Source organism: Triplophysa rosa, linkage group LG7 (assembly GCF_024868665.1).
Source record: "Triplophysa rosa linkage group LG7, Trosa_1v2, whole genome shotgun sequence".
In the NCBI taxonomy this organism is placed as follows: Eukaryota; Metazoa; Chordata; class Actinopteri; order Cypriniformes; family Nemacheilidae; genus Triplophysa; species Triplophysa rosa.
The window spans coordinates 23,343,037-23,366,303 of NC_079896.1; the positions used below are offsets into that span (position 1 = coordinate 23,343,037).

The window sequence follows — 23,267 nt, forward strand, 5'->3', positions numbered from 1 at the left end:
TCCTCTGCTGAGTCCAGGGATAAAAGATTTATGTGCTATAGGACCAAAGCCATCGCCCCCTTTTTGTTTTGCCTGTTTTTGCTTAAAACCGAAATGAGGAAATAATTTCTATTAGATAAAGTATTAAAATCGATCTGTAATATCACAGCTCACTGCCACAAATATTATGTTTTGTAACAATCTGAAATGCTTGAGAGGTTGTTAATTTAAAAGGTAGATAAATGTTTCTGTGGGTGAATGTGGAGAGCAGGTGTGTGCACGGCGAACTGGATTGTAGCAATCATCACATATTGTACAGTACATGACACGTTATATGTAAAAATCACAATGAAAGGTCCGTAAATGCATATCGGCAAGTCCATGCAAAGCTCAACCTTTCATGAAACCTTTCATTACAAAAACAATCAAGTATTTTCCGCAGTCATGCATGGTTAACTATGGTTCTGGATATCGGCTGTTTTCTGACAATATATGTTCATAATTTAAAGTATATGACTACTGATATAAAATAATAGTCAGGGCTGGAAATTGGGGGAATGTGGGCTGTCTCAAGGGGGTTTGGAGGATTTCCATCTTTTATCCATAGCCTTCACGCTATGCACATCTCACACATAAAGAGCTTTTTGCATCTGTGTTTTAAAAATATAAAAAAGGCCCCAGCTAGAGTCCCCTCAATGAATCTCGGAAGTTTACACCCGATTTTACTTAGTTTGCTAAGTTTGATATTTTCCATTCATAGAAACCAGAATATTGATCCGTGTTTTTTTCTCTCAAACTGGGAATAATCACACGCAGTTTGTCTGTTTATAATCATATGAAACAGGACCTACACAATTACAGGTCGCTTCCGGTGTCCGGTGTGAAGCGCATCTGAGCGCGCTCGCGTTTGTATGTGCGCGAGCTCGCGCAACTGATTGGAGCGCAAACCCAGTGAGCAGCTGAGCTCGTGAGAGCCGCGCGCCAGGAGCATAGAGACACCCGGTCCAGAAAACACGTTTATTATTCTGTTAAAACGGACCTTTCTTCTGGACAAAATCATTGTGAAGGGATATATTTAACCTGAATTCTAATCGGTGCGCATCTGTGAGGCGTCTGTGGGGAAGAAACATCGGGATTGGAGTCCGCTTTCAGTCAGGAGCTGATGAACTGAGGAGGATTTTATCCCGTTTTACTTCTGAGGAGAAAAAAGTCTCAGCCGATGCTCACGAACACAGAAAACAGAGAAACAACACAATCTAATGAGACACTAAAGAGTAAGTTGAGTTTTTAATGTCTCTATCACCTTTCAGGTGTGTCGCGATGTTACTGATATTGTTCGACATGTCAGGTGTCACTTGACATTCACTGAAACCTAATTAACGTTACGCTTTTCACGTTTTTCCAAATGTGACTTTATATTAATTTTCTAATAACATATATATTTAAGATAAAATATGCGAACACTGATTTTGTTGCTTTAAATGTTAGGGTTGATTTAGTATTCTCTTATCGAATATCAGCATCCGTCACACGATAAACTTAAATAGATATTGCTGTTATATGCTATTTCTGATAACGTTATATTCTTTCATTGTATTTTATGTGTAACATGAAAACTGTAATGTCAAGTATTGCCATGGCTGGTTGGTGATGGTGAGCACTCAGTTTGGGAAGCCTGGATGAGAGAATCGAAGAGGATGTAGCGTTGTGTCATGGGCAGGTCTGATCTCTCCGTACTCGTTAAAGAGTGAGAGAGAGAGGGTGTCTAAAATCACATGTTGACTTGATAAAAAATAATTCGTTAGTGCAAAAATGTCATGTCAACATATGTGTGCAGACTTCTGTTCATACATGTTTCAGTGGACTAATCTTGTTTGTACCATAATCAAACATGTCTAACGCATATGCCACAATGTTAACAGTATACTGTGGGTGAATATTGTTTATTGTTATTTAAAGATGTAATTCAGAACACATTACATTTACATACATATTTTCATGATAGATAGATAGTTAGATATGCCAGCTGTACAGTGTGTTCCAGTTTGCTTCAGTCAACTTGTCTTAAATATTTAAGGCTGTTAGATAAGATATTCTATTGTGTATTTTTTTGTCTTTAATGTGTTATGCCTGTCCACTTAGTTTTCATCTTTTCTGTTTTGATGCCTTGGTCTTTGCTGATGATTTCTGGCGGGTGATGGAGTAAACAGAGAGCAAACATAGCTCCAGCTAATTAGCTGTTGGAGAGCTACACTTTCACTCTATCAGACAGCATCTCTCTCTCTCTCTCTCTCTCTCTCTCTCTCTCTCTCTCTCTCACACACAGACAGACACCCACGCTCAAACACACACGCACGCACGCGCGTACGCACACACAGGACACAGCAGCTCTGTCCATGCTCATTCAGGCTCACCGTGCTGATAAATGATGTGTAATTTCAGTAATGAGTGGGAGTGTAAACATATGTGGAGAGGGGTAGTTTTCCCCACCTTTATTTTTGATGTAGCATAGCTTCTCCACATGATGACAGAGTGATGCAGCTGGTAAACCATTTTAATGGACAGTCAAGCGGCTACACATTTAACATCTATCTCTCTGGTAACAAAATACACGACTTGTTGACATATAGGGAAGTCAGTCTCTGTGTGAATTGGAAATATAAGTCACAAAGACACATACAAACAGTGTTTACTTTCTGACTCTCAGAACGCAGGGTCTTCTGGTTACAAATTAAATGGAAACCCACACAATGGGATTATCTAATGCATTGAAATAATAATATAAATAATATTTCAGGTGTTTTGAATTGAACTGCAGTTAATCCGGCTCTGATTAATGATATGATTATTGGTATTAGTGATATGAACAGTTTATTGGTCTCTGCCGTTGTATTCCTTGAGAATAATTTTGTGATTTTATAGCCTTGTAATGGCTTCATGCGCAATAACTAGTCGCAAGGAAAGGACTCATAGTGCCAGTGGCCCGTCATTGTATAGTATGCAGATTGACCAATCTGCGGACCAGTGGAGGTGCATTCCTGCCAGCGCACAATAACAGAGTGGCCATGGTTTTCAATTACCCTTGCTTTTGTTTGTTGTTTGACCAGAGTCTGGAAAGCAGTCCTTTTGTTTCATCCCAGCATAGATGAAGCGCCAGACTCAGTCATCATGCCTTATAGTCAGAAACAAAAGTCATGCTGGTACAAACAAGCAGAGGGCTGCAATCTGTAACTAGTAAATTAGTCTTTAGTTCTAGCCATTCACATTTTAGAGGATTTATTAGCTAATTTGACTGCTCTGAAATAATTTAGGGTTAGGGAGATTTTTTTTCTGACCATCGTCCACAAAACTAACCATTACTGCTTGTAATCCTTTCCATTTGCAATTAGGGCTGTCACGATTATTAAATAATCGTCTCATCGCGATTTTTTGACCTCATCGCGATGGTTTCAGATCATCGCAATTATTGCACATCTCTATACTAGGGGGCGCTGTAGTGCATCTTCATATTGCATATTTTATTGTATATATTGTAATTAAAGCATGGTAATACTTGTAAAATGTACCACCACAACACAATCACTTTTAAAAAAACTAAAGCATATACCATAAAAATATCCTGCAGTACAATTTAATATTATTTCAGTGTGGAAACCAGTCTACCAAAATCTCATTAACATAGAAGTAAACTTTTATTGTAGTGTAACGGCGGGCCAGAGAGTTTAAGACTACGTTACCCGGAATGGAACAGATGGCCATAGCCGAGGAAGAAAGACACGAGTCCATCGGTTAAACATCCCGCACACTTTTATAGTTGTGTAGAAACGGGGAAGGAAACCCTCCAGTTCCATCACAAAGGAAAAGGTACACACATAGTCAGCGGTAGAGCGACCATCACACCTGTTCACCTCTCAGCGTCCAAACCCAACTCTCCGCGTGCTAACGCAGGAGCCGCATGCATACACAACAGACTTCATCTTAAAGGTACATACACATTAGACATAGGTGGCCGTTACAGAAGTCTTGCAAGTGAGAAAAAAACAGACTAGCTTTTCTATGGCTGACAGTATTTTAATGGTGGCTTCAATTCACTCCTGATCAATTTACTTAATGTACAAGTATTTGGCGGTTGTATTATTGACAGGTAAAAGCCTAAACCTTAAGTATGATGACCCAATGTTTTCCTATGTATTTCCAAGAAAAAGAACATAGTCTTTATATTCAGAACAATATGGTCGTTTCAAAGCTGAATAAAAAATGTATGAGAATTAAAAGTCAAGGCTCTAAAACAGACAATTAATCGTCATAATCGCAATGATTTATTAGACAATTAATCGTCATAATCGCAATGATTTATTAGACAATTAATCGTTAGTCAAATTTCATAATCTTGACAGCCCTATTTGCAATATTACAGTACTCCACAATTTCTCGTGGCGTCATGTAGATTACTAATAACGGTCTAGGAAGGTTTAAGATTTAAGACACACTCAATTCATGTGACATTTTTTTTCCTGCCTTTAAAGGGTTACTTCACCCAAAAATGAAAATTCTGTCATCATTTACTCACCTTCGAGTTGTTCCAAATCTGTATAAATTTCTTTGTTCTGATGAACACAGTGAAAGATATTTGGAAGAATGCTTACAACCAGACAGATTTTGCCCCCCATTGACTACCATAGTACGAAAAATTACAATGGTAGTCAAAAGTGCCCCAGAACTGTTTGCTGTCCTACATTCTTCAAAATGTCTTCTGTGTTCAACAGAACAAAAAAAAATGATAAAGTAATTTTTCCTACTATAGGAGTCAATGTGGGGCAAAATCTGTTTGGTTATAAACATTCTTCCAAATATCTTTCTCTGTGTTCATCAGATCAAAGAAATTTATACAGATTTGGAACAACTCAAAGGTGAGTAAATGATGACAAATTTTCATCTTTGGGTGAAATATCCCTTTAATGATGCAAGTTGCACAGTTCAGAATATTACAATATGTGTGTCATCAAGCTGCATAGAAAGTGAGTGTACAGTATGTCACAACATTAAATACAAAGTAAACAAACTGATATGTAAGTTATTAACATCATCACAAAATTGGGTTTGTGGTTTTGTAGCTTTGGTCAGTAATGAGTAATAAGCTTTCATGCTGGAATCTGTATAGGGGCAAAAAAAGGGGGCAAAAACAGGTTTTATCAGTTTTATCATCTCCACTGCTAGGGCCACGGCGGCCGTCCCTGAGCCAGAACCCCCTAGGCCCCCTGAGCTCCCAGATCCTCCATGGTCCCCCTGATTCTCCATGCTGGGAGCACCGTCCAGTACTGGGGACGCCCACCAGTACTGTCACAGTTCCGTCTGTTTCCATGCCTGTTTTCTCCTGTGTTCCCCCATGGACTCCGTTTCCCATTACACCCCACGCTCCCGCACCTGTCCCTTGTTTGTAATCATCGCACCTGCCCGTCATCAGCCTCATCACTGGACACTATATTTACTCTGCCTGTTTCTTTGTCTCGTCTTAATTGTAATATACCTATGAATGTTATACACTCCTGATCATGAAAGTGTTTTTTGTTTGGTACTTACCGTCGTCAGTGTTTCCTTGGACGTTCCATTACACTTCCACTCAAACATAGATTTTTGTCCTTAATGTCTTGTTTAATGACTGTTTTACTTTTATATAAATGTTGCATTCATTTTTTTAAATATATTTCTGTGTATATTAATTTTTTTAATTATATATTTATATTTAAGTGTTCTTGACACATTTTTGCTTAACCACTTATAGACGGAGGGATGATGTCCCTCGTTGTTATTTCATCACAAAAGCACTTTTGAGATAAACTTTGCTGAAAGAGCTCTTCGTTCTTATTACAGTTATATCATGCAGGGGGTAGGATACTGTACTTTCTCTTGACATAAAAGTGTTAAAGCAACACTATGTAGTTTTTCGACCTTAAAATAATGTCTCTAAAATTATTTCAGTGGTAGAATAACTCTTAACTGGACGAATTCCACTGCTACCTGAGTAGCTGCAGCAAGTTCTGTGTTCAGGTGGGTACACACAGCCCCGCCCATCCCCTGCCAGTCGTTTCCAAACGACGTTTCTGCATTTGCTGCCCCTAGGGAAGCTTATACAGTAGGGATGTAACGATTCACCGTGAGCCGGTTGAAAATCGGTTATAATGAGTGACGATTCAAATCGGTTGAGGTGTGAACTGAATCGCAATACATTTTTTGAACAGCAGGGGCCGCTATTTTCACTGCAAATCTAAACGTGGACATGCTGATATTTCTTAAATGCAAAAAAATCCAAGAAAAGCTCAGACAGTATTAGTTTGTTTATATTAAAGAGACTTTTTCTATTATTAATTTGTTATAAAATTGCAGTTTAGTTTTGTTATTTGAAATAAAACATTATTTTATTATACAAAGAAACGTGAAGCATTTAAGAAATAATGCAAGGGAAGTTGTTCATTTCTAATTTGTTTCAACTCGTTTTGTAAAAATAAATCGTGAGTAAATCGTGAATAAATCGCATTGTGAGATCAGAATCGTGACCCGCATCGCATCGTGAGCTGAGTGAATCGTTACATCCCTATTATACAGTGACATTATTTACGACACTAGTAACAGACAATTGCACTTATCAACCACATGGGGGAACCCGTGAGCAAATGTTCCATAGTGTTGCTTTAAAACAGTTAAAATATTGGCCATCTATCCATCTATCTACAGTATCTGTCCGCCTGTCTGTCTTCAGCCTCTTACAATTCGACCCATGAAACAGGAAAACGTGTCACTCTTTTCTCTCTGCTCTGTGAGGGCCACTCTGCATATCATTTGTTGATCGACTGAAGACTCTGAAGTCTATGAGGGTTCAGTCAGTGGAGGAAGGAGGATTGACAATGTGATATGATCGCCACCTCTGCTGACACGAACACTATGCAAAAAGCATATAGAGAAACAAACCACAGCTCTTTACTAAAAACTGCACCTGTTAAGAAAGCAGAGCATAATTTTTGTGCAATTAGGCCTACTGCCTGTCAGTTGAGTTTGTGACAAAACATTTTGCAGTGTTTAGATATTGTTTATTACTGCATAGTATAGTTCATTAAAATAGAAGTTTAATTTGTTTCATAAAATACAAGTTGATTTTATTATGCCTACATTTTTTGTATTTTTAAGGTGAATAAGAGACTATTTTCCCCTATATATTTCATCATTGAGTCTAAAAATCTTGTGTCGTCTCGTTCTCGTGAACTCAGTCTCGTGTCTCATCTCATCTCTGGGATAAGTGTCTCGTCACATCCCTACAAATGACATCTCAAACACTAGGGCTATACTGTATATAGAGGGTATGCAGTATTGACGTCACTTTCCCACGTGAACACGCCGGGACACGCTCCCTTGAGTGGTAAAACTAAGTCATAATGGCTGCGTTCAATAGGAGGAACAAAAAACCGGGACTAAAACACGCAATTATTTGCTGAAACTACAAGCAGCTGGACTCGACGGTGATCCTTACGACTTACCTTATGAATTACAAAGGAATCAGGTGTTCTTAGACACTGAAATGTTGCGTGGAATTGCGTTTAATGATATTGTAACCATTCATTTTGCCCAGTGTTTTACCACTCAAGCAGTCGGGTTCCTGCGTGTTCACGTGAGAAAGTGACGACAGGTGCATACCCTTTATTATACACCGGGGTAATGAGCTAACAAGTCACACCTGGGGAGACAATCACAGGGGAACCAATGAACAAAAGAACTACAAGGACCACAACACAATACAGGAAACAGGAACTTGAGGTACAAACTAAAAGTTCACAAAAACTAACATGAACTGTGGCTACCCGATCCGTCCCGGAAACACGATTTGTTCCGCGCATGCGCGAAACTGACGTCACTTCCTGTCTGAAATAAATCGTAACACTTTACGGCAGTTTCGGGTATGTAGGCTATACCGTTACTGCTGTTGTTTTATACTCGGAGTTTAATATATATATTTTTTATTACATTTATTAATAAATGTATTTATTATATCTGTATAAGTTTCTTTTTTCTTAATTTGTTTCTTACAATGCTTTGAGATATTTCCTGGCTTGTTAAATTGTTGCTGAATTATAATGCATGTTTGTTTTAAGGTGGTCATAAAAAATAACTACCCGATCCATTTCGGTTAAAATTTGGTTAATATGTGGCACAAATTAACTTCATTGTAAATGGTCAAATTAAACTGAATTGTTTAAATTGGCTAGACACAATTTGGAAAATACAGATGTTCATACAGATGTGTTTTCTTTCTATTCATTTTCTGAAGATAGGTTCTACATAACTGTTCTAGATATTTAACTGCATTTAAGAAACACACAGAATACAGTTATATATATATTCTTTCAATTTATTTATACATTTGTTCCATTCCTCACACACGCTCGCTCGCTCACTCACTCACGCACACTCTCGCACACACACACTCACACACTACATTTCTCTTTGTAGAACATAGCATTGACCTTTAGGCCTTGGTCATCAACACAGTATGACAAAAATGTTTCCATGTCTTCTTGGTAATGAAATATAAACAAAAAGGCATCCTTCGCCTCAGAGAATTGACCCCCCAAGAGGTTCTTGATGGCATTTTGTTGATCACCCCTGTTCATCTGCAAAAAGGCAGGCTCTGTCACCTCCCCACGGAATAAGTGTCTGTGATTCTGTACCCAGTACCACGCTGTATTTAGGTCTCGGACAATGGTTGGCTGCTGCACCTATTGAAGTAAATGAAGTTTATGCTTCATTCTAATTGGTTGACTAATTAAATGGCCTATAGTCATTTATTCCTTACATAGTAAAATGGCACAACAGTTATACTATTTATTCAGCAATCATGCAAATGCTTCATGTATAACCACTACTGTATAATCATTAACCTTATCAATGTCCTTGTCATCCACAACTCTTCTGCTGGGTGACAGTTTGGTGGTGGTGAATTTCGACACCCTAAACACAGGCTCAACGATCCCCTGAAGGAGTTGGGATGCTTCTTCGGTCCAGTATGCAAACCTCTGTCCATGCCTTTGAAAATATATGTAAATGTATATGAACTCTATGTAATAGCTTTAGCTAACTTAATACAGCCAAGATACTGAAATTATATCTGTAGAATCTATCATACCCTTCTAGGCAAAATCTTTCCATGAGGTTAATGCACCACCACTGGCGAATCAATGGCACCTCCTCCTAAAACACACAAACACACAAAAAAAATGCACACATACCAGTAGTTCAATGACATACTTGTGTGAAAATCCAGCTTACCTCTGTGAATGTTAAGGGACATGATGTGCAGATGCTGAGAGCATACTGTGAAACACAAATAACATTGTAAGACTTTGGTTTTATTATCTAACAGCTTTGATAAATTAAACATTCTTACCATCAGCATGTAGACACCACAAGAATCCCCACTGGACTGTTGAGGAAAAAACTGGAAAAGGAAAAGTGCATCCACAGTTAGTTTAAAAAACAACTGCAATTTTTAGGTAAGGGATGATGTACAGGCAGCAGGTTGTTATCGCAGAATAAAGCCTGACAGTGTGATAAAGACTGGGTTACCATGTGTTATTAGTTTTGTGTGCTTGTTATCTGGGAATATCAAACCTTGGAATGTTGCAACTGGCCAATCAGAATCAAGTATTCCAGAGCACAGTCGAATAAACATGTTTAGTTATATACATACATTTGCTTGACACAATTCCATCATTTAAAACATACCTCAAGGTCTCTTCCTGTTTTTTCAGTCCAGGATCCTGGGTCAATGAAGCTTGCAATGTGTCTGGGATTCCAAAGAGAACACAAAATTACATAACGTGCAATTAAATTATCAGGTGTGCAGCCTGAGAACTAGGCTCTTTGATGAACTTGAAGCCTGTGAACGAGGCTCTATACAAACTTGAAGCCTGAGAACGAGGCTCCTTTTGGAAACTGTAACCAAATAACATGCCTGGAACAAGGCCAGTAAATTATCTTAAGTCTAAACCTAAATATGGTTCTGTAAGTCTTATCTCCAAAACCATCAGGTTGTCTTCCTCGGACAGGACAACTAGCCGCATGTACTGTTTAATTGGGCCGGTGTAGAAGAGTCTGTCGCCTGTTTGAAGAAGAAAAAAAGCATGAAAAAGTTGCAGTTAAAAGAAATATCATATTATCTGATATCTGACTAAAATTAAACTCCATAAAGGTCAATAAAAACATCACATAAATTTAACCAATTTTATATATAAATTTATTTTATAATTAATATATAAAATAATGCACAAATCACACTACAAAGAAAGAAATTTGTAATGGTTTTAATGGTAAAAGCTAATGGTTCATAGTAGTATTTTAATGTAAACCATTAGCATCTCTGTGAAGGGTTCTATCGTTTTCTTATACTATACGGGAATTTAACAAGTACAGTTAATGTAGCTCGATATTTTAAACATAACTTTGTAAATTAAGCACATGACCCAGGTTGTAACAGATTGTCAATTCTCCTTTTAATTATAAAATCGCTTAACGCAATTTAATTACCTTTGATGATAAAATTCGAAGATGCCCGGAACAGGTGTAATGCCGAGAAATGCACCCCTGCCAGATTCCGAGCTGGTCCCAGGTCGAGAAGACTGTCGTAAAACGTCGGCGATAACAGGAAGTGACGTCAGTTTCGCGCATGCGCGGAACAAATCGTGTTTCCGGGACGGATCGGGTAGCCACATGAACACGTGACACCTACAATGCCTCAGCAGACATTTCTCTTCTCTGCATATCTCTTGTTTCCTGCCTCACTTTTACTCAACTTTTCAGGGCATGTGCAGCAGAGAGATACTGGTAAAAAGGTTTCTTTTTAGACTAACAGCAAGTGTGCTAACAAGGTTGTTGGCATATCGTGCAGATGGTAAAAAAGGTTTATAAAACATTTTCAAGGGAAACAACAAGTTGCTAAAAATGAGTTTTCTTTGCATTGTTGTGTTTTTTATAAAGAGCTGATGTTTTTGTAGGTCTTAGTGTTTTGTTGCACATGTAAATGTCTGTCCTAATTGAACAAAAGGACACATAAGTCATTGATTTTATCCCCTAGTCTGGTGTGTATAGTAAACTGTGAGAATCTGTTCAGAAAATAGATGTAGATCACTTAGATATTAAACTCAACATGTAGAATAACATCCCACCGTAAATATAAATGGATGTTATCTGCTTAATGTAATTTCAAAGCTTTTTCACAAGATAATTTTGGCAGCATGGTCGGAAACCCCCCGAAACCACTATTTTGCAAAGATGACAGTAAAGCTTTTTAACCAGAGAATGCGCTGGTGATTTGAGTCATTTGACTCTAACATTTGAGTTTTAGCTGATTCTAATCCTGGTTTAACTGAAAAATTATTTCTCTGCACTCTGGATGATGACAGCTGCTATTTCATCCTCTATGACTTTTGCTCATTACAGCTCACAACACATAATGAAAGAGTCAACGTTTGTATTAGTCCGTTGGATATGTGGGCTTTTGGAAAAGCCTTGTGGTAGACAAGACATGATGTAACATTGTTTTTGTATGCATCAAGTTCACATTACATTATGACACGTGTGTTAGCATAACAGTGTTCTGACGTTGTGGCCTACGGTGTGTGTTTTCAATGTAACAATGCTTTTTAACAAACTTTATATTCTGCTGTCACCTTGGTTAAATATGGGAGTAAATGAGCATTCTTTACATTAACATTAATCTGTAGGTTAAATTTAGGATGGAGTAGTGCCACGTTTGCAGGCGCTCTGACCGATTTGGTTACGCATGTACGTTCGCATGTGTTTTATGAGCTGTGTCATGTGAAAGCGATCTACAAGTGACCAGACGCTCTGTCTTTTATGGGAGTTTTATGGAGCCTTGCGCAGACGGTGAACAGATAGCTGTTAGATTGTGACTGCTATAATAGGGCTCAGGACAAAGTGGCCCATCTCTGGCCTTGACACGCTCTGGGGATTGAAACTCAAGAGTGTATATATATCAAGCCACTGCTGGTTAATAAAATATTCCATCATACGTGTCAGCAGGTAAGCGTTTGTGCTTCACTCTGAAGAGGCCATCTTTGATAACCCAGGGCTCTCTGAAGCATAAGAACTAACAAAGTGATTGTTTCATTGGATGTTATCATCACAGATTATATATTTACAGTGCTTACAGCAGCTTTACATTCTGTCCAATTAAAACTGAGCAAGTAACAAACCAGGGACTAGACTTGCTAAGAGCTTCAGCAAAGATAAATGAATGTATTTTTATTATAAATAACATTTTTAGATGTAATTAAGGGTGTGCAATATGACAACCACAATAATGATAATTCTGTCAGGACCACTACTGTCAAAGATTTAAACAATAGCAATATAAGGTTGGCGGAATGAAACTGTTCTGGGCAAATTCTCCGTAAATTTTATATACTAAAGGATATGACATAGAGAGAATTCATACCTGTCAGAAGGGAAAATAACATAGAAATGCATACAAGATCAAATTAAAAGGGACCTGGTAGATGCAGTCAGATGAGGAGGAGTTGGGGAAGGGGGTGGAACAGCTATAGAGGCAACTCTAAGAAGGCAACTTAAATAGAACACACGTGCTGCATCCAAAATTGCATAATGTGACAGTATGTACTGAATTTAAATAAGTACCTACCTGTCGGCCATTAAAAACAGTACGTTCTATATAGTATGAGTGGGTGTAGTATGATTACATTTCGGACATACTGCGCCCGCCATGTTTTATGGTCATGTGACACGTATGCTCTTTGACCTATGACGTTTTAACAACAACCTATACGTGAGCGTTTATAAAAACATAATTTAGTCACGAGAAATTCATTTATTGGCACTTACATTAAAAACAGATGTCTGCCTTAAAGTTTTCCTCTATATTTATTTGATTTACTTTTTGAAATTTGACCGTTGCTCAGCTCCCGTGTAGGGATGTAATGATTCACTCAGCTCACGATGCGATGCGATTCACGATTCTGATCTCACGATGCGATTTATTCACGATTTACTCACGATTTATTTTTACAAAATGAGTTGAAACAAATTAGAAATGAACAACTTCCCTTGCATTATTTCTTAAACGCTTCACGTTTCTTTGTATAATTTTTTTTTATTTCAAATAACAAAACTAAACTGCAATTTTAAAACAAATTAATAATAGAAAAAGTATCTTTAATATAAACAAACTAATACTGTCTGTGCTTTCCTTGGATTTTTTTGCATTTAAGAAATATCAGCATGTCCATGTTTAAGTTTGCAGTGAACATGGCGGCCCCTGCTGTTAAAAAAATGTATTTCGATTCAGTTCACACCTCAACCGATTTGAATCGTCACTCATTATAACCGATTTTCAACCGGCTCACAGTGAATCGTTACATCCCTACTCCCGTGGCATCATGGCATAGAAAAGTGTCCATCCGATCCACACTCACGAATTTCGGCGGAAGTAGTAGACCATCCGGGTATTTCTCGCCTACGACATTTTTTTCATGACTCATACTCATTTTTGCCTACTATATAGTATGGAAGAAGCCATCTCTTCACAATGCTGCCGTCTTGTCGGCGCTACAGAGCACTGAGCACCAAAACAACCAGACACAAAAACAGCTTCTTCCCTCAGGCCATCTACCTCTTGAACAGTTAAATGTTTTTTACCCACCGTGCAATTCATAACTGTGCAATAATAATTAAGTGCAATATTAATTATATCCTCCAGATAATACACTATCTATTTTTTATGCAATTTTTTCAGTAAATTATATTTCATTCTGCTGTATATAGCACATACCTTGTACATACAATAGTCTAGTCTTATTTTTTACTTGTACATATTTACATACACACATAGCTTTACTCTCTATATCTTTATCTTATGTTTATTGTATTGTATTTCTTAATTTTTTATACCCATAGGCCCTTATTTAAATCATCTGTGTACTGTATTCTATTATGTTATGGTCTCTGTGTACTCTGTTGTTGCTGTTTCTGTGTTCTGGATGCTCCTGTCACCAAAACAAATTCCTTGTATGTGCAAACATACTTCGCAATAAAGCTCTTTCTGATTCTGATTTCAGACTAGGCATGGGCCGAATACCGGTTTCAAGGTATACCGAGGTTTGAAAGAGTCAAGGTTTCAAAACCACAAAAAATTTCTGTGATACCGTTTCTAAGGTATGAACTGTATTTACACAAAAATACACAATTAAGTCATGTAATGCAATGTTTGATGTTTAGGCCTAATATATGGGCTATGACAAAAATATATTTTTTGAAAGTGTATTATAATTTTATGGCTTTATTTTTACCTGACATATATGATCTATGAATGTTGGTTAAAAATAAAATGTATTTGTGTCCAATAAAATGTATTTGAAAAGTTGTTGTTTGTATACGCAGACATTTGAAAATAACACATTTTAGTATTGTAATTGCAATACCGTGAAACCTTGACACTTTTGTATGGCATTAGAAGTTGGACAAAACTATGTGAGCGTGTAAACACAGCGCGCAAGCAGATTACAGCTGCGCGGGCACACTGAAAACCCTCGCGCGTAAAATGTAAACCTGTAGAGATCGTAAATCTCTAACTTGAACACAAAAACCAAGATTGTGCACGTAAATCAAGACTTACGAGGGGAAATAACAAACCCCCGAGTCAAAGCAGTCGCTCGCGGACAGTATTGACTACACGCGCAAGTGCTACTCTACACGCGCATGAGCTGGGATTCTTCACGCGCTCGAGTCATTTTGACTTTTGGCACTAAGGGGGCGGGACACTGCGATTTTGTGACAACAAATGCCATTGGTCCTGCTCCTTTCTGGAACTCCCGTTGTGATTGGCTGTTGCTGCCGCCCTCAAGTCGATGACAGAACAGGAGAGATGGCAGGAAATGGGGAAAATAGGATCTAACGAATTCACATTAAGTAATATTTTATATGTTGGCCCAAATGCAGGAAAATTAATGTGTGCAGTAAGGAGATTAATTAGAAACACTGGGTTAATATAACAAAAAATCTATTTATATGAAAGCACTTCCACTCTGCATTCAGACATAGCAAATGTGCATTACCAGTGGTCACCTTTTTTTAGATAAGTCAGTAAAATAGATTAGTAAAATGTGTTATGATATAGAGTTTGGTTCCAAAATGAGATAACTCCGTTTAAAAAAAAAATCAAAACAGAGTTACCATATTCTTCATATATATTTAATATTATAATTTAACGTTTTCGATGTTCCGCGTTATAAATCCTCCGACGTGATGGTCCAGGCAGAGTTGGCGCTATAGGGCGTAAGTGAGGGGGCCATTGTGTTCATTGGAGGGGCACCTTGCTCACCTCACAACTGTAAACACATAATGAAAAAAATCAGTATAGCACACCGTAAAACAATGGCATCATTATAACAACACAAAAGAGCGAACTCTCACTTTTTGGCGTTGCTGCCTTTGATTGAAATTTTACAAATAAACACAATTCAAGGACTGAATCAGCCTGTATCTTCAATTTATCAATGAAGATGTAATAAAAAAACCTGTTGTTACTCATTTACAAATAGTTTAATTAAACGGCAAATAAAAGAACTTAAATGCGCAGAAATATTTTCCTGTATGCACAATGGTAAATGCCGAGTTTTTTGTTTGTTAGGCAGTGCATACAAAGGCTTTGCCGAATACAAGCAGCCTTCGAGCTCGTATTTTTGAACATCACTAGCCTACTGCGCAAAACTATGGAAGCCCAATTCCGCTACGTGATAAAAAAAATCAGGCTCTAAAAAGTCATAATTATGAGATACAAAATCGAAATTATGAGATAAAAAGTCAAACTTATGAGATAAAAAGTCAAATTTATGAGATAAAAAGTCAAACTTATGAGATAAAAAGTCAAAATTATGAGATAAAAAATCAAAATTATGAGATAAAAAGTCAAAATTATGACTTAATGTGCACATGCGCAGTGCAGCCAGGACACTGCACGCTGGTGACATCCGCTGGTTAGAATGGTGTAAATGCAACTCAGTGGTTTTACAAACCAATTGCGATTGGTTATATATATATATATATATTAGTAATTTGTTTTCCGTTTTCAGTATTTTTTTTAAGCTTCCAGTGCAGACATCCAAATGCATCAGCAGACACATAATAATAAAACAGAGTACAAAATATATAAAAATATAAATAAAATACAACTGTAAATAGACATTTGTACAGAAGTAATATGCTGTATGTAAAATAGATTGGAAATTTGTGAATATTCAAATTTATTAAAAGCAATATGTCCAGATGCTCTAGTACTCCTTCTGAAGCACCGGTCAGAGGGCAACAGTTCAAAGATGTTGTGTCCAGGGTGTATCAAGTCTGTAATGATTGCACTTTACAAGAGTGGGAATGAAGGCACCAATGATCTTTTCAGCAATCTGGACTATCCGTTCTTGTCCACTTGTGATCAACTGAGTAGCCGAGGCAAACCTGACAGGGATTAAAGCACACAGAACAACCTTTGTTGGGCCCTATGTGGGTCTCCCACTTCAGGTCCTTTGAGATGGTGGAGCCCAGGAACCTGAAGGACTCCACAGCCAAACAATTACAAAATATTGTGTGTTTTGGGCCACATTCAATGTACAATGTATATGGAATCCTTTCAACAAAAGCTCTATGAGCTACTGAAAAGTATTTCACTGGTTCCTATCTACCAGATAACATGCCTGCTGAAGCCAACAAACTACCAGTAAAATCCCAGAGAGGTTTCTATTGTGAAACATACAGTAGTAGTAATACCATAGATTTGTGAAGCCATCTCTTAAATGCATAATTTTTGATGTATGATTTTGGAGGGCCAAAAATACACTGCTGTTTAAAAGTTCTAAAACACTTGAATGTTTGACTCCTTTTGTATTACAGTCCTTCACGTGCATTACGCTCTCAGGCGTCCTGTCAGTTGGTAATACCTAGAATTTCAAAATCAAGTGCAGGTGGTAGATCCTTTTCCTATCTAGCGCCTAAACTTTGGAATAGTCTTCCCTGCACTGTCCGGGAGGCAGACACACTCTGTCAGTTTAAATCTAGACTAAAGACGCATCTTTTTAATCTTGCATACACTACTCTTCCATAATATAAATCTTCAGAGGGTTTAGGCTGCATTAGTTAGATCAACCGGAACCAAAAACACAACTGATGTACTTGTTGCATCAAAGAGTACAGAACAGTACTCTACTCTCAGCCAGTCTTGTCTCATTGTTCCAAGGTTACCACAGCGAGCAGGATGCAGTTCATGGCCTGACCTGATGGTAGAGCGGAGAATGGGAAGTGGGGACCTGACAAGAGCTGAGATGATAGAGCTGGATAAAGAAGGACGCGGTCTCTTGACATGTCTTCACCACAAAATTTCAAATGCTATTAGATTATTAATGATAATCTTAAACTATAATTTATTTTATTATTAAGTTTATTTATTTTATTTAGCCTTGTTGTGCAAGCTCTCTGGAGCTTGTGCAGAGGCAGCAGCTTTTGCCAGAGGGGAACTGGAATCCCCTGGTTGGGCCTGGGTTCTCCTGAGGTTTTTTTTCTCGATTAGAGTTTTGGGTTCCTCGCCACCGTTTGCATACTGTTTTTGCACTATCTGCCTGACCGGGGGGGCTGCTTTAGAATTTTAAAGTTTTACTTAATTAATATTGCATATAGGAATTTATTATCTGTTATATTTGACCTGTGCTTCTCTCTCCTTTATCCTAAATGTGTGCTCTCACTGAGCGTGTGTGTGTGTGCGTACTTGTCTGTGTACGTACGTGTGTGTGTGTGTGTGTGTGTGTGTGTGTGTGTCTGTGTGTGTTGGTGCGTGTGCGTGTTGTGTGTGTGGAGTGTTTTGTGTGTGGGTGTGTCTGTCTTCTGTGTTTTCAACCTTTTCTTGTTTTTGCAGGTACAACTTTGATTGTTTTGCTTGTAGTCAATGTGTCTCATGTACAGCTGCTTTGTAACAATGAAAATTGTAAAAGCGCTATATAAATAAAGTTGAGTTGAGTTGAGTTGACTGAAATGTTTCTCATGGTCTTAAAATCTTTTAATCTGAAGATGTATGTTTAAATGTTTGAAATGACTTTAGTAGACAAAAATATAATCGTGGCAACATATTAATTTATTTTATTAGATGACAAAAACTGAGGACCAAATAAAAAAAGCAGCCAAGAAATGAATAATGAAATTTCTGCCAATACTATTGAAAAATCTTCCTACAAGGTGAAATTTCAAGAAGCTGCTCGATCATGCCAAGAGTGCAATTTTGGAAAGGGTGGCTACTTTGAATATTCTACATATATTCTTTAGTCCTGCATATAGTTTTGATTTATTCTGGATGCTTTTAAACTTAATTCCTAGATAAAGATATGATGAGTACTATAATTCTAAAATGTGGCCTGTCAATTTGTAGTATTTTAGTAATTTTAGTTTGATGAGGCTTCTAAAATGGGACTTTGGATCAGTTCAAAACAAATGAATCAGGTTGCTTGTTTCAGCCTAATTAAATAAAATAAAAAATGTACAGTTATTTATATTTATAACGTATTAAGCAGTCGCAAGCGTGCAGTGTCTTGCCTGCACTGCGCATGTTAAATAATAATTTCAATTTTTTATGTCACAATTACGATTTTCAATCTCATAATTATGATTTTCAATCTCATAATTATGACTTTTTATCTCATAATTTTGACTATCTCATAATTATGATTTTTTATCTCATAATTTCGATTTTTCATCTCATAATTTCGATTTTTCATCTCATAATTTCGATTTTTGTATCTCATCATTTTGATTTTTTATCTCATAATTATGATTTTTAATCTCATAATTTCGATTTTGTATCTCATAATTATGACTTTTTAGAGCCTGATTTTTTTTTATCACTTGGTGGAATTGGGCTTCCATATAAAACACTGTTGTCTGTTGTAGCCTATTTGAAGAAACGTCTGACATTCTAGATTGCAGTGCTCTAACTCGAATAGTGATGTATTAGGCCTATGACATGTAAAATAAAAAGAGTATAATAATCTAAAAGCTATATACAATTACGTTAAGATTATAAACGCTGGTATTAGAACTAGAATTTGATATTTTATACATGAAAGGCAGGAGTAGTGGTTAGTCCATAAAACAGAGATTACAGGTGCTGGTCATATAATTAGAATATCATCAAAAAGTTGATTTATTTCACGAATTCCATTCAAAAAGTGAAACTTGTATATTATATTCATTCATTACACACAGACTGATATATTTTAAATGTTTATTTCTTTTAATTTGATTATTATAACTGACAACTAATGAAAACCCCAAATTCAGTATCTCAGAAAATTAGAATATTACTTAAGACCAATACAAAGAAAGGATTTTTAGAAATCTTGGCCAACTGAAAAGTATGAACATGAAAAGTATGAGCATGTACAGCACTCAATACTTAGTTGGGGCTCCTTTTGCCTGAATTACTGCAGCAATGCGGCGTGGCATGGAGTCGATCAGTCTGTGGCACTGCTCAGGTGTTATGAGAGGCCAGGTTGCTCTGATAGTGGCCTTCAGCTCTTCTGCATTGTTGGGTCTGGCATATCGCATCTTCCTCTTCACAATACCCCATAGATTTTCTATGGGGTTAAGGTCAGGCGAGTTTGCTGGCCAATTAAGAACAGGGATACCATGGTCCTTAAACCAGGTACTGGTAGCTTTGGCACTGTGTGCAGGTGCCAAGTCCTGTTGGAAAATGAAATCTGCATCTCCATAAAGTTGGTTTATCAATTTACTACAAGGGCACACAATTTTCTATAGCAAATACTATAGTATACTACAGTATTTTTTGTCTGAGTGTTCAAGTTAACGGGACATTTATTTTGACAGGTTTTCGGGAAGGTTAGCTTCACTGAAACAGTAAAACGCTTGCAAAATAAACTCTTAGAGCAATTGGTGATGAAGTTCATGTGTTTATATCCTCATACAGTGCAGACGCAGACAAATTCTCGACCATCACATGTGTTGTATGTTAAACTGTGCACCTCATTCACTCAGACATGCAGAACAGCCAGATGACAGATTCCACGTCCGCATCTACTGTAGTTATATGGACTCAGTGCGGTGCGCCATTGATTAATGTCACACAAACAAGCACAACGATCAAACGCACTTCACACAAACACGCAGCTCTGTCTAATGCACCTATTCTTATTATTCTACATATATGTCGGACTGTGCAGCCCTGAGTGTTATTTGTTTTTTCAAGTTACTTGTCCGGTCGGGCAAGTAAAATTCTCTCTCACTTGCTCATACAAAACATTCCCTTGTCCCGGACAAGCGTTAATGTCTAGCCCTCATAGTGTATTATATGTCATTTGGGACACAACTACACTCAACTACTAGTATGTATTGTATCACTATTGGTTGACACTGATTAGCTGCACCTGATGAGATCAGCTGAGCAAGCTTGACTAACGTGCCTGCCAGAACTGACGCTATACGCTTGATATATAATCAATATTGCAAGATGGTTATTATTTACTGAAAATTTAAACCTGAAATGTTTTATATTAGATATCCACATGTTTGTAATTATGTAGTTATCTATTATTACATTTGATGGATTTAAATTAAGTTTTCCAGCTTGTTTTGGGATAGGGTTGCACAATAAATCGAAAATAAACCGAATACGATTTGCCGGTAGTCTGCAAATTTTTGCACAGCTTGTGAAGTACGGTTAAATGCTGCTGCATCTGAAAGCCAGAGGGAGCTCTTGCACAGAAACTCCAAATAAACGCCACAGAAGAAGTACCATAACACACACGTAGTTCCAGGAAATACGTATGAGCCTCTTTCTGTCACTGTTCTTCAAGCCTCCTCGGGTATTTTCATGACAATAAAGTATATTTATATATTGTATTGTTATATTGGTATTGTTTTTTCAAATGCACGTTATAAGCGACTCGCACTGCTTTTAGATCAAGCAGCATTGCCTATTGATCAAAGAGCTGTGCTTCATGGACAAATTGCGCATGAAACATAATCGCAGACTTTCCTATGTCATAATCGCTTTAGACAGGACGATATTTGAAGAGTTTGGTTCCAAAATCATGTTTTTTATTGTGCATTCCAATTAATATCAATCAAACTGCAGTTGGTTTGTTTTGATTTAAGCCATAATAACTAAAAAAATACAGCTAACTAACACAATAAAACGCAGTAAAAACATGATAACATAATAAAAAACTATTTTTTTTAAAACAGAGCTATCTGATTTTGGAACCAAACTCTTCATTTGGTGTTAAAGCCACAATATGGAATAATTTTGTTATGAAATATGCAAAAATCACTTTCACAGTCATGCAGTTGTGTACTTACATTATCCCAAATGTTCCCAAGAATTTGCTAATCCAGAGAAATTCCTTTTTAAAATAATGGCCTGTCCCTTGTCTCCCTTGTATTTGTCGCATATCAGTGACTTAATATCCGCTGCTCTGCACTACCCCCAGTTTCCGGTTGTAGAAACTATGGCAACATGCAAATGCGGAAGTGGTTATACAGCATCTGGGATGCAGCATCTGTTGTTCTGTTATTATGGATCCCGATTACTCTTTGGCGAGTAAAGGAAACCCCCAAAAAGTGTAAACGTAGGCCAAATGAGGCAAGCAGGCTTATGGACAAACGAAGAAATAAAACAAGGAATAATATCGGCATGGCGTTTTCTTAATGGAGAGAGCTTCGCGACCAACTTAGACTCGACAGAGACTCTGCTCTCGCATGCGTTTTAATAAGCACTTTTTTTTTAATGTACATGACAAATACTCATGCACAGATTATTTGAATAGTTACGAATGCAGTTACCCTATGAAATATAGTATATGTTGCACAAAAATATGTAGCCAATAACGTTACTTGTAAATACTGTGGGTTCGTTCAAATTTACTTTTTAAACGACGGCTGTATGACTGTTTTAAACACGTAAAACTGTGTAGCATTACGCTACCAAATCAATTAACAAAGTCCAATATCAGTCGCGGGCTAACGTAGCATTACTTTCCACTTTTCTTGCAAGCTAATTCATTATGATGACATAAAATACAATTCATTCATTACCTCGTCTGTGAACACGATGGGCAATCTCCATACGCCTCTGGATGGTTAAAACGACATGTCCCATAATTGCACTCTCCCACATAACGTCATATAGCTTGACCTTTTGTTGTTGTTTCGAAAGTGCGCCATCTAGCGGTCCAAATATTCCATATTTTGGCTTTAACTGGGATTTATCATGCAGCCTTAGTTTGGGTTCTTTCACATTCAGCTGAATATGCTGAAGTATAACGGTGTAGCAGAATATGTACCTGTTGACAGATTTCTACCAGTTTCTATATCTTCATTTATAAATTATTACTAAAATGAATGCGTTTTAGAAAGATAGACAAACACATTTGTTTGTGATTAAATATGTATTAGTTCATGAGAAAACTGACACTGTGAGAATAAGGAGGCACTCACTTTATCCCATCATGTTCTGCAGAACCCTAAAACCGCCCCGCAGCTGAGCGTTGTGAGCAGTGATGAAAGAAGCGAGTGATTCATGAGTTCACCTGACTGCCTCTCTCTCAGCGACACGAGCGACTGCGGGCATTATCAGTAGTAAATAGCTCTGAAAACGCTTCGGCCAGGACAGACCGTGTGGCGTGTGATTTATTGGCCATGATGCTGCAAATAGTTAGTCGTGTTACCAGAGGGATATAAGCATTTTCATGGCCACAGTTCAACTTTATTTCAGATATAAATTCTGGGAGATGTGGGAAGGGAAAAAGGCACAGTGAATTTATGACAAGAGAGATGATGTTTGCGAGCAGCCAGCAAGAAACTTTGTTTTTAACAAACCAAGGATGAGGATCAACCAGCGTTTTGTTCTCTTATCTTGCATTTTGTTGAGATGTTTTTCTTGAGCAGAGAAACAGAAACATTTGCCCCAGGAATGTTAAAATAGCATGGTTTAAAATGAAAGCTACAATTCTTTAAGTTAAAAGTTACAATTTCAGAAAAACAAGTTTATCAGCGCATGTGTTTTTGATGTAGCCGTTTGAGTTGTTTGATGCACCGGGAACTATTACCATTTGAACTTGATACACCGGTGGCATGTAAACGCCAAAACAATGGTGAAGAAGCACCGTGTTGTTGGCAATGATCAGCTTGCTGTGAATGAAAACATCACTCTTGACTCC

General features: G+C 37.4%; 2 protein-coding genes across 11 annotated transcripts in view; one reads left to right on the forward strand and one right to left on the reverse strand.

Moving 5' to 3' along the window:
- Nucleotides 1-911: 911 nt before the first annotated feature.
- ptprfa (protein tyrosine phosphatase receptor type Fa) overlaps nt 912-23,267 on the forward strand; it is a 183,130-nt gene continuing 160,774 nt past the window's right edge. For 7 of the 9 annotated variants that reach the window (XM_057338020.1, XM_057338024.1, XM_057338021.1 and 4 more), the window contains exon 1: nt 913-1,253. The gene's annotated coding sequence lies outside the window, so the exon portion shown is untranslated. Of the gene's footprint in view, nt 1,254-23,267 lie in introns of all 9 variants that reach the window. The other 2 variants (XM_057338018.1, XM_057338019.1) reach the window with 1 other exon arrangement.
- On the reverse strand, nt 8,439-10,707 carry LOC130556752 (structural maintenance of chromosomes protein 5-like). Of its 2 annotated transcripts, none has more exons than XM_057338028.1 (7): nt 10,552-10,707; nt 9,751-10,126; nt 9,413-9,463; nt 9,295-9,339; nt 9,152-9,216; nt 8,907-9,051; nt 8,439-8,744 (listed from the first exon to the last, which is right to left on the reverse strand). In XM_057338028.1, exons 3-7 carry the CDS (start codon nt 9,419-9,421, stop codon nt 8,454-8,456), a joined length of 555 nt encoding a protein of 184 aa, XP_057194011.1. In that variant the 5' UTR covers nt 9,422-9,463; nt 9,751-10,126; nt 10,552-10,707; the 3' UTR covers nt 8,439-8,453. The 2 variants fall into 2 exon arrangements, with proteins under 2 accessions (XP_057194011.1, XP_057194012.1); XM_057338029.1 differs by lacking the exon at nt 10,552-10,707 and having other exon boundaries at nt 9,751-9,811; nt 10,016-10,225.